This window comes from Symphodus melops (genome assembly GCF_947650265.1).
Source record: "Symphodus melops genome assembly, chromosome: 2".
In the NCBI taxonomy this organism is placed as follows: Eukaryota; Metazoa; Chordata; class Actinopteri; order Labriformes; family Labridae; genus Symphodus; species Symphodus melops.
The window spans coordinates 20,548,551-20,561,001 of record NC_136692.1 but is presented as its reverse complement, the minus strand read 5'-3'; the positions used below and the strand labels follow the sequence as shown (position 1 = coordinate 20,561,001).

Sequence of the window (12,451 nt, the reverse complement as noted above, 5' to 3'; positions counted from 1 at the left end):
AGCGTGCGCCTGTGTGAATTCTTTCGGAAGGAAGGGGAGACGGTGTGGCTTTTTTCCCCGCGCGGCGTGTGAATATTTTCGCGCAATTTTAACGAGATATTCAAAATGCACGTGTTGTGACAGGATGTAGATATAACTCCTGAGTCAATGGTTTCAAGCAAACAGTGAAACCAGGAAATGACAGTGCTGTTTAATATATGCTACAGCGCAAAAAGAGCTCACTGTCGTATGTCTATTGAACGCTTCTTTCTACCAACGCGGTTAACTCCATCAGCGATTTACTATTTCGAAACCCCCACATTATAGATGTCAACAAAATGTTTCACCCGCTTGCATTTATTTCGTTTGTCCCTGTTTTTTGGGGGTTTTTTTGGACCACGCGTGAAGGATCAATTCACGTTTATTCTGTCAGGCAAAACCACTCGCCGACACTTTTTGTATTCGTGTCGTCAATCTACAAATCCTTTGTCAGGTTTACGACTAGGCAACTTTAAAGGCAAAGTATTAAGACAACCTTAATATATTTGTTATCAATATTAGGCTTCTGATGGCGCTTAGTTCAAAAATAAATCTACCTGTCTCTGGCTTAACAATGAGGCAAAAATCAAAGACCAGCTGTCATAAACACAGAGGTTGATTTAGGCCTACTGCGCGCTCAATTAGGAATAATATAAGTTATAGCTTTATGTTTGGTAACATATGTATAATAATTTATTCATGGCAAAAAAGAAAAATCAACTGCACACATCTACATCAGTGGTCAGGAAATATGTTATAGGTCTAATGATAAGCTTCTGGTTATAGAGATGACAAATCAGGGGATTTCTGAAAAAAACTGATGCCGGAAAAAATGTTTTGGCTCTCGTGGACCAGTTCTTTAATAGGCTATCATGACGAGCGGAGAAAGAGTCAGAGAATGACATAAAACAATAAACGCATCAGCTCATAGTCAGCCCCGTCTGCAGGCAATAGCCTCAAGATATGTTTAGCAACAAAAAAAAGCCGAGATGAGTAAAATAATTAATTATATTAAAGCATACAAAAATATATTTATAACATAATAGTAATCGGATAATGTTGCATGAGAAGAAGCAGGACTTATAAATATATTCTTTGTCTTTTTTTTTAAGTAATAAACAAAAAATAGGCTGTTGTCTTTGTAAAATGTATCGGCCAGTCATTCTTCGTTTAACCTGGAATCTTAATATTTTTTATCCATAGGCCTACTTGATTTGAATAAAATAGGGTCAAAACGGAAGGAAATAGCATCATGCGATTTCCTCTCCCAACATAAATAGTTTTAATTTGTCATTGTTTTCAGTCTTCTGGAAGCGAGTGTTGTATCAAATTTAAAAACATTTTTTTAGGTGAGGAAAAAAGAAGCTTACTAAATTTAACGCAGGAGTTGGGTTAATAAAAATCAACCGATGAAGGACCAACGTTTGAAATCCATCTCTTTAAATAGCATAGGCCATTTTATAAAACGAGTTTAAGATTTCTGAACGAAACATTTTAGCAGTTCAACAGAACTGTCTTGCTTAATATGTAAATTATGTAATCTGAAACTTTTTTTAGCAGCAGGTTATGTCGTCATGATAATTGCCTATTGTTTTTGTCAACACACTTCTAAAAAAAAAAAAAAAAAAATCAGTAGGCCAAAACGAAAAAAACAAACAAAAAACTTTAACCATGAAACTAGAAACGGTGTTTTTCATCTTCATATAATAAAAAAAAAAATACCGAAAGTTCAGTAAATCAAGCTATAGGTCGTATCCCTTGAGCCTACAGCACCCTAATCGGAATTAGGCCCATATAATAATAACAAATCCAAAAAACTCTGTCGTGACAATGAAGAGGTCGGTATGAAGGGTCAGTGATATAGACTACACTGACCATTGACATATTTTAATTAACCTGCATCAAAATATTGTCGTCAAGCTGTGAAAGTGAAACTTAAGTCAGATGCTGACGAGTTGATTTGACGTCAGCATCTGAGATGGCACCAATATGCTGACGGCACAACTGGAATTAAATAATTAGTTTATCAATGTTTTTATTTCTAATCAATAACAAATCATAATTAAATAAAGAAAGTGACTTCACAGACAGTAAAGCGACAGCTTGAAAAATCGTTCAGAATAAAGAGGAAGACCGTCTCACAATCATTGCGCATTTATTTCATGCGTAAAGCATTCACAATAGCCTAACTGGTGATGTCAGCCAAATGGAAGGGGTAGGTCATGGAAAAGAGTGATTCCATCAAAACCAATTTCAGTTTTTGGAAAATGTCCACATTCCATAAAGCTTCAAATTCCATTATTGTTGGGCTTTTAAGGGCAACATGTTTTCCCTGTGAAGGACGATGTCTGTCTTGAACAATCTAGTTCCTGATTACATTCCTTTTTTCATTCATTGTCTTATTCTGCGGTGGTAAAACGGACTGTACAACCAGAAAGGAAAAACAGGCGCGCCTCAAACTCTGGATGCGATTGGTCTCGGCGCGCCTGCAGTGCAGCAGCGCCTCCGTCGTTTAAACACTATTGGTTGGCTTGTATCCGGGCAAGACGTGGAATCCTGTATCAATCTGAAACCATCGCCACATATGATAAAACCGCTGATATCCAATATACATGTATACGGACAAAGATAGTGTTATTCGGGGTAAATTGTAGTGACAGGTGCAAAGATAAATCGAAAAAGTCGTACCGATCGTTATGTAACCTAAATCAACTAAAGAGACACTAAATATGATTCCTTTATATTCTTTCGCAGCCAATTCTCTTGCAGCCCTCCTTGTTAAAAACCTTACATGAATTCCTATACGATAATGAGCTCAGAAATGTCAGATACACATGGTGATAAATACACTTTGTATATGTTCTTCTTTATTTTGCATTTGATTTCACATGGACAAGTTATTTCCATCAACTCACGGCGTTCTCTGTAAATTTAATCCCCAAATTGGCAGCATATCCCCAGTGTTCCAAGTCTTCAAAAAGCACCAGAAACACATAATTACAAAAAAGATGAACACCAGCATGTGCGCACGCAGATATTTGATATATTTCGTCCTCGTGCAACGCATGAATCTCCAATTAACGTCACACACAGAACAACACCTGTTGTCTTCTCCTAAAGCGCACACACAGGTGTTTAACATCACACCAACATCTGTCTTTATTTTAGTGCCTCTTTCGATGTGGTCAGTTTGAGCCATAGTCACACGGTTGTCTGTTGTTCTGAAGCAATCCAAATGGAAGAGCTCCCCCCCTCATAATTTACTTTTCTCCACACATGAATGAGTTGTCACATCCTGCATAGGTAATAAGAATTAATCTTACTAGTTGGGAGTTTTTGTTCCAGAAAAATATATAATGAAGTGAGTTTAGGCCTATACGTGCAAAAATGGACGTCTATTTACAGATATCAAACCAATAATGTACTAAAGGTTGATAAAGAAGCACTGCTGAGTTAACAGCATTTTACATTTGACTTAAACATTCAAGACTCTGCGAGAATATTTGGTTGTGTATAGTCACCTGTTGGTTGACCTCAGCAGGTTGGTAAATTAAACGTTCAGAATCTGGCATAATGCAGAACGGGTCGAAACTGCTTTCCTGTCACCGAGTTACTCAAGAAGAAAATAGTGTTTGTTCTAATGCAGAGATCTGGGAACATTGTAGCAAAAAGATTAGTGTGAACAGCCTGTTTTGTGTGTATGATTTATGATGGAGAGTCTTGTTTCTATACATTTCTATGAATGTCTTTCGGAAAATACGGTTGCAGCTGAGATGACAGACAAGTAATCGGTGTAAGTGCTCCTAATTAACAAGACAGCAGTTTCTTTCTGGATGTAACTATTTTAGCCTACGTTCATAGGCCAGTCAAATGCGTGGTTTAGAAATCTGTGAAGTAGTTTATGATCCGTATCAATCCCACAGCCCACAGAGCAGAGCTCTGGGATAAATAGAGGGGCTCAAACTAGATGCCCCTAAAGCGTCTCTGTCAAAAGTAGGCTACCAATCAAGTACAAAAAGTACTTACTCCCCTGAGTAAATCTGCTATTTGGGGACAGGCTACATTGCACATGTAGGCTTTTAGGCTGTGGGCCTTACTCAGTCATTCATGCAGAAATTCAGCAGGAGCAGAGAGGGTTGATCATAATCACGAAGACGTTTTGCCTATTTGTTTGATTTAGGCCTATCGAGGGAAAAAAGCACACAGTGTCAGTGTTTTTGCTTGTTTTTATAAAATAGGCTACAAGAAAACAAGTCATATGAGAGTCGAAGGGAGTGACGTGGTGTAAATCCTGCGGGGAATTTCCGCGCTGCAGCTTCTCTGCTGAAACCTTTTTTGCAGTTATTCGTCGGCTGCTGCAGCAGCTGCGAGGCGTTTCGCCGAGACACGACTGAACAGAAAGTGGATGAATGGAGAGGAGGGAGGACAGCCATTTTCTCTGTCGTTGCTCGCGTTAACGAGAGTAGAAAGCGGTTTTATTGGCTGCTGCTGCAACCGAGGAAATGGACGAGAGATGCCTCCGACGTCGAATTCCATGCGTAATGCGTTTACATCGGGAAAGGCGGATATCAATCATTAGCCGTCAGGTTTAAATCATTCTAAAACAAACCAATAGACATGCTGCCCCGTTGCAGTTTTCATTTTTAAAATCCTTTTGAGAAACAGCGGCTGTGAATATGAACCCGCTCATAGGCTTCAGAATGATGCCTGTAGGTGATCCCACAGCGTCTCTCAGCATGGCAGCAGAATTTATCCAACAAACGTGAAATGGTCTGGACAGATGTTCGTTTCAAAGATATGAGCTTTGAAAGACTAATATAGCCTCCTATCGTCTTCCAAATATGAGTTTGATAAAGAGTCTAATCCTCTCGACATTTAGTCCTCTATAGCATATATCACTTTTTTAAGGCTGTAGCCTATTTGGCCTCCTGTCAAAACGACAGATGTTCTAATTGACAAATTCAACGTCTTGTAGATTAATAGACTTTGAATTTGAAATGTTTTCCTCTTAATGTAGGATATAGCACTTGGCCAAACCTGTCAAGTAGAAGCAGCATAAGGCAAAAAAAAGTCCATCTTTAAGTAGTCTATGTAGGCTTTTAGGAATCCACATGGCCCGCTGTCACTCTCTCTCTCTCACACACACACACACACACACACACACCCTAGAGACGTACAGGTCTGCAAATAGAAATGGTTGGCGGTTTTAAAAAGCACAATCATTACCTTGTTAAAACATGAATTTCAAGGCCAAGGTCACGTGACGAGAACGGCATAATGATTCTTTAAATTAAGGCTTGTGTAAGAACATACCACATACCACAAGAAAAGCACGCCACATTAACCACTTGCAAATCTGTTTATTATTGCAAAATGTATCATTGAAAGCCTTCATTTCTTTAAGGTCTGCACATAAAAAAAACAAACATGAAAAGTGCATCTGATCTCACAGAGCAGTATAATGGATCACAGAGTATTGGAGGGGGTTTCTAAAAACAAGAGAATGGATTAGTATGTCACAAGGGTACAAATCTGTCTATTAAGAATTTGTGCTTGTCGTACCTTTAATTGACTTAAAATGTTAATCAGATGCACATTCAAGTCCTCACATAATTGCCGACATGTCAGGAAGCCAGAGAATAGAAGCATGAAATTCTGAATCCTAACGCCACCAGCAGGTGAAACAGACCTGTTAGGACACAGTAAGCTGTGTTACAACACTCTGGGAAAAATAAGTTTAGTCACTGCATGGTGGCAAAACTTAGAATAAAGTCAGACTTTGTAGTTTGACTGTTCTAACAGACTTTACTGGTGCTCAGGATCAGCTGTTAAGTAGCATGACTCAAAAACATTTTTTTTCTCCAATCAGAGCAAACATCAAACTTTAATGATAAAACAATCTTTCATTCAAAAAACCCCAAACAAACAAAACAGCTCATTTTCCCCTTTTTAACAATGCAAATCACATTGACTGACAGAGAGGCGCTTCATTTTTCTGTATCCGCATGTTTAAGCATGCCTAATGGCACAATCTGTCCCAGCAGCAATCACCCTTGACGAAATCGGTCCATCTGTTTTCACACACACACACACATACACACACACAGTGTAATTTACCATGTTTCAATATATTTTTTCGTTCATACAAAACTCTCCATAAAGCCTGCATTTGCTGAACATTATCTGAGATGCAAACAGTTGAGTGTACAATCAAATTACATCCTTGGGAAAGTATCATTACAAGGATTAAGTGCATCTCCTATAAAAGTTCTGGCATTTATTTGACCTAATTAGTATTTTTAAACTAATGTAATTAGATACTGCATGTAATAAAGTCTCCAGAAATAACAACAGGTAGAGCTTATAAGAGCTGCAAATAACTCAATAGAGGATTTTTTTTAATCCAAACTATAGAAAAGGAAAACATCAAGGGTCCATTTGTACATTCAATTTTCTGAAAATACAAATATATCTCATATACATTTATACATTTACACAGTTACCAAGTCCAGTTACACAGCAATGTATTCCTTAAACGTGACTGTGAGGCAATTTGTGGTGATGTCAGTGATCACAATATTTCCCAGGAACGGCTTGAAAGACGGAAAAGAATCGTCTTTTTTCTTTTCATGGCTAGTTACAGACAATGAATTGACCTTTTCTTCTCCTGTAACATTTTCTGTTCCAGTTTGAAGCTCAGTTTCTGTCTGTGCCATCTGTGTCATGGCTTGTGTGTCTGTTTCTTCCTGTGTACATGTTTCAGTATGTGTAGCAGTCTCAGTTTGCTTCTGTGTTTCCGCTTCAGTAGGCCTGGACTTCACAACGCTCAAGTCCATAGGCTCCTCCTGGTCCCTGTACTCACAAACTGGCAGTTCCACGTGACTCTGGTGTCCGTTTTGGTCAACGCCGATGCTCTGGGTGGGAGTAGATATTGGGTTAGGTGTGCTGATACTTCTGGTGCTTAAAAACCGTTTACTGCTCCCGTGCTCCTCACTTTCAGTGTCAGAAAAGTGTCGCTTCAGTCCCTGAAATCCACCTTGGTTTCCCTTTATGTCCGGGGAGGGGGGAACTCCCCTATCCAAAGGCAGGGAGAGCAGATTCGATTTGGTTGTCAATTGTAAAGGCTGATCCTTCGGAAGCTGCCCCTGACCCCTGACCTCAACATGTTTATCCTGTTCCGTCACAGTTGGCTCAATTTTTGGGGACTGTTCTTTTTCCCTGGGGCAATCTCTGTTGAATCCAGAAGAGAGAACTGTTGATTTGTCTTTGGGCTTTTTTGAAAATCCATTCATGAGGCCGAGCTTTTTGACGAGTCTCATCTTCTCAAGATGCTCCTCGGCGCTGCTGTCAGTTCTTTGCAGAGCCTTTTCAGCGCTTCCTGAATCCCCATTTTTAATCTTTGTCGCCTTCATTCCGTTCTCCATATATTTGCTCATGACTATCACAATCCGCCCGTTCTTGTTTTTGTTTTTCACAATCTTTAGCTTGCTGCTGCTGACACCATTCGACTGTGTTACAGTGTCCTCTTTAGGTTTGACTCTCTCTGGCTCTTTGTGTCCATTTAGGTCTGCTGGAAGCTTCTTCAGTTCCATGGTGATATCCTTGACTTTCGTGAGGCAGCCTGAGTCTTTGTCTCGTACCCACTTTTGCTGCAATACTGGGGGAAGGTTGTACCCCTTGTTCGCCAGCTCCGGAGCGTTCACCTCTTTGGGTTTAGCAAACATAGGCTCGTGCACCTTGAGGTCCGGCTGGTAGTGGTGGTGCTTCTTGCTGTTGAGCTGATAGTAGAACTTCTTTCCGGTGGCCTGCTGCTCAGCCTCGCGCTCCCTGCACAGTGGCTGGTACTGGTGGTGCTTCTTGCTGTTCAGCTGGTACTGCTGACCCTGCGGGCGGAGCATCTGGATAGAGCTGCTCTTCTTACAGCTGTCATCATCCAGGGTTGCCCCGTGGAGGTCTGCCAAAATACTGGATCTCCGTGCAAAGGATGGGACCTGCGAAGGAAGCCAGTGGTTTGTGTTATTATTAGCGCACTACAAATATACAGCTCAAATGATTTGAATGAAGAACAGTTTTTACGGAGGTAGTTCAAGTCCCTCACAGTAGGACTTTGATTAATGCTTCAACTGTCCACAGCATCTATACATGCGTCTGTTTCAGGCTACAACAAAAAGCTGTGGTTCATTGGGCCCCGTTGAGTTGCACTAAAGACACTGTGCCTGGAATGTGTGAAGAGGCTCTTCTGAGGCCCCGATGAGCACACAGTTTATTTCAGGGGCCCATGTCCATGTTCACACAGCCCTCCTACAGCTCCTGTGCATCTCTTTCAGCCACCGGCCCCGGCCGTCAGAGCGACATTTCAAAGTGTCTCCTGTGGCTGTGACCTCAGCTCACAGGAATGTCACTGGCTGCTCGGTGTCCCGTCATTGACTTTATCCCATGTGTTACCACCAACACCCTCCTGAGAGGAACAAAAACTCTCCTCCGAGGGGCTCCTCTGGCCTTTTGGACGCCTGATTGATGCGTTTAATGTACAATTCACAGTCATTTAGATACAACTGTTAGGTCAAACAAGTGGTCATTATAACATTAAACAGTGATGACATCTCAATACGCGTCGTTTGTTATCAACTGTTTCATCCACAGCACCAAAGTTCGAGGGCTCTCTGACAGTTGTACACATGAAGATCAGTTATCTACTCGGCTTACATGTTTCATAATGACAATACTGTAATGTTTGGCTCTGATGGAGGGAGCTTTTTAAGTATGAGAAGATAACCCCCGTGAGCTATAAGTTCGTTGATTGCATTGAGGTAATAGGCATGTTAGTCAGTCAAAGAGTCCTCACAAATGATGCATTTGAGTTGCATGCTAGGAAAGTTTGTTTAGAAATAATGATATCTGGACTATGTTGCTTTAATTTTGCTTGTTATATTAAAAAAAAAAATCTCTCATATAAATCCGCTAACTTTATGGAAGTGCATTAGTTGATTCAACAAATCTTCTATATATCAGAAATGCCTTATTTAGTTGACAGTGCTATAAAAACACCCAAAGTTACTCATTCTTTGTAAAGCATAGTTTTTAGTTTTCAAAGTCCAGACGTCCTCATAAACCAAACAAACAACCATGCAACATCTTGCTTTCCTTTTTCTTTTGGCTAATGGTAATCAATTCAATCATATACCTCTCTTTATTTTTATAAAAGCATATATCCCTTCTTGGTAATTGAAGAATAAGGTGTACATTTTAAAAGCCATCATTTCATTCACTGACACCCAAGACAGTTTCCTTACCTGAACCAGGAGGTGCTTGGGCTTCGGTCCTCTCTTGCGATATCCCATCAGCTGTTCTTGACGTTCCCTGTTGAAGAGGAAAACAGCAGCCAATCAGTAAAACCATCTCACAGAGATGAGTTGCCGTTGCATGGCAACACAGCGTCACGGGTGTCCTCCTCAGGCTCAATTAGACAACACTGAGCCTATGTTACAGGCTGGAGTTACACTTTCAGATGAACTGTAAAATTTATTGAACACAGATTGACAGAGTGCAGATTTGTTTTAACCTGTTTGTATCTGTCTTTTCACAGTAGCCTGTCGACTTTCTTCGTAGCTCATCACACTTGAGCTGAACTACGAGAAAGGACTCTACTAAGAAAAGGGTAGAGTGGCTTCAGACAAGGGTCATTCTAAATAACACTTATGTAATGTCTTATATCCACAGCAGAAGATAAATGCCAACTCATTTTCTGACTTTCCATAGCTTTCCTCAGTCTCCATGCATGTTTCTCCAAGGCAGTAACTCAATACTGCAGACAGAAGTGATGTCAGTCCCCTCCCCCACCCTCCTCCCTCACATCTAATTACAATGACGACTCAGTGTATTTTCATAGCCTGGAATTCAGACGATTTGGCTCCCCAGAGAGACACGCAATTAGTTTCAATAAAATCTCTCCTCTTTAGAGAGGGAGAGGTAATTGCAAAAACAGACACAGAGTGATGTCGATGTTTTGCTTTAACGTGTGACCTGCGCCTGAAAGGTTGCCGTAAGAAAAAGCTGAGGGAGGCTATGGGAGGAAAGCCAGTGACAGTTTAACATGCCATGCCTGTAAAAAATTCAATTACACTGTCCGTCATATGGAGCTCGCTGCTCAGTCACTCAGCAGACTGTTTAGCAATTAGCCAAGTGGCTAATCTCACCATGGTAGCCAAACACTGAGTTCATTAGTAAAGAAAACAAACAAGAAACTCAAATGGGAGATGGTGTATGCAGTTCTGGTTTTAAACAACTTACTATTCACTTCCCTGCTCCCTTTAATCCTCATTTCATCTTGAGTTTCCACGTTACCATGAGCAACGAGAGCACCATAATTTAGAATCCTCCTCCTCTTAAAATGTGTTTTATTTATTGTTGTTTCCCTTGAAAGATTAACCATCTCTGTCCAACACACATCCAGTGAGTATGACATGTAAACTTGTCTGGAAATGTAATTTCACAGATCTGATTCTTTTAAAGTCATCAATGATATATCTGGTAATATGAGTAATAAGGCTTATGAGATCATTCAAATTCACGTAGTTATATATTTTTTCAAACATTTGTCTGGGGGTTTTAAAAATAGCTGTTCGAGTCCGAAAATCTGGAGGAAAACCCCACTGAGTTTTGAAACAACATTCTTTGTAGAGGAGTGGTAAGCCAATTAGCATTAAATGTAGCCTTTACCAATGATTCATTGACATTTGAAGAACACATAAAAAAAACAAAAAACCCAATGAGTTTTCAAACGAGCAAACAGTCGAGCAGAGTTTGTGTTTTAGCTTTGTCACTTTGTTAATCTGTTGAATGCTCTGTTAAGACACAGGTGCATCTGGTGGGACAGCAGGTAGCACTTTAGCATGATAACCTGATGCTGACACTTAAAGAAAGATCAGGTGACAAAATACCAGAAGCAGCAAAGCATCACATTTTGCTCTAGTAACTCTGACCTATAAATTTACCCCTAGACTGACCTTCTGGTGACACTAATGTTAATCCTAATCCAAACCCCCAAGGCACTGAGTATCGGCACCATTTATTGACGCGTTGTGTAGAAAGTTCAAATAAAGTTCTGAATTGAATTGAAAAGTAAATCTTGATTGTGTCACTTGTGTAGCTCCTGGTGACAAAACATGCGGTTCTGCTTTCTTCATGTGGATGAGTCACAAGCAGTTCATGCATTTTGTGAAGAGTGTTTTTTTTTTGTTTTGTTTTTTTTCTTCAAATGATGGACCTCAACACTTGGATTGGCTTTATCAGACTCTAACTTTACCTGTCTTGGAAGGCATCAAGCAGTCTCGGGTCCAGGATGTTTTCCTCGGGTTCCCACGTGTTGTATCTGTGCAGAGTGGACAGAAAAATCAATGACTGTGGTTGAAGGTGACATTTCTGCAGCAAAACAAAACCAAAAGTGACACCAGACAATCCTTGACTTATCAGTAACTCATATTTACAGGCATGTACAAGTGTAAACAACACGCTGAGAGACACTTGCACTCCCTGTGGATGCACGTGTAATAACTCTTGAGCAACTTTTACGCACGGCTGCAGGGGGAGGGAGGACACAGTGGCTTAGCTTCCACTTAACTGCAGATATATTGGTATTTCTAGAACACTGGGCGTTTAGACATGCCTCCTTTAATTGGCACACTGGGGATTGCATACATTGTAAAACTACATCCATCATAGAGGGCAAAGCCTAAAGCGTTTAAAGCAAGAACGCGCAACCGCCCAATTGCGCGCCCACGCCCGCACCGACTCATATCTTGACAGATGCACACGTCAATTTCTGAGTGTTATCATCGTGATAAATATTATGTTTTCAAAACGGACTTACTTTGGAGACCATCCTCGCCACTTGACCAGATACTCAACCCTCCCCTGTGAAGGGAGAGAAAAGGGAAAATCAGCGTAACGTTACTTTACGCAGCAATTGCACTCTGCATTGCACCGTTATGTTAGAAGAGCCCATGTGATGAAAACAAAACATTCAGTCAGAAATTAGGGGGGGGAAAGACCCCAAAGAGAGCTCTTCTTCTTTTTCCTGTGCATGTGTGTGAAAACGTCCTTCAGTGCTCTTGTCACAAACCTTTCTGCTGCGCTTCTTCTCGATGCTCTCCACCGCAAAGACGTGATCTCCCGCGGCGGGTAGCTCCATTTTCCAATGCAGAAGCAGAATCTCCTCTGGTTTTTCCCCTTGTTTTTGGTATCCGACACCTTGTCTCTTCTTTCAGGTCGTTTTACTTGCAGCTTCTTTGCTATGAAATTCCAGTACCAGTTCCTCTCCCTCGTATCAGGACCGCGTCTCTTCCCTCGCTTTCCTTCTTCCCGTTCTGCAGGCGAGTTCAAGCTGCAGCGAGAAAACACTTCATGCAAATAGCCGTTGGCGTGACGTCAAAAG

General features: G+C 40.7%; 1 protein-coding gene across 1 annotated transcript; it reads right to left on the bottom strand.

Annotated features, from left to right (window-relative positions):
• Positions 1 to 5,363: 5,363 nt before the first annotated feature.
• Positions 5,364 to 12,421, bottom strand: LOC306819925 (E3 SUMO-protein ligase CBX4-like). The gene is made up of 5 exons (XM_079337550.1): positions 12,140 to 12,421; positions 11,888 to 11,931; positions 11,324 to 11,389; positions 9,312 to 9,378; positions 5,364 to 8,009 (listed from the first exon to the last, which is right to left on the bottom strand). The coding sequence occupies exons 1-5, from the start codon at positions 12,206 to 12,208 to the stop codon at positions 6,531 to 6,533; spliced, it is 1,725 nt and encodes a 574-aa protein (XP_079193676.1). The 5' UTR covers positions 12,209 to 12,421; the 3' UTR covers positions 5,364 to 6,530.
• Between the last annotated feature and the right edge of the window lie 30 nt (positions 12,422 to 12,451).

Excerpts from the sequence above, each read along its gene's own strand:
- LOC306819925 (XM_079337550.1), bottom strand. The coding sequence starts at position 12,208 with ATGGAGCTACCCGCCGCGGGAGATCACGTCTTTGCGGTGGAGAGCATC. Across the intron at positions 11,390-11,887 it reads TGGCGAGGATGGTCTCCAAA|ATACAACACGTGGGAACCCG; the intron begins GTAAGTCCGTTT and ends CACTCTGCACAG. Across the intron at positions 9,379-11,323 it reads CTTGATGCCTTCCAAGACAG|GGAACGTCAAGAACAGCTGA; the intron begins GTAAAGTTAGAG and ends CCTCTTCAACAG.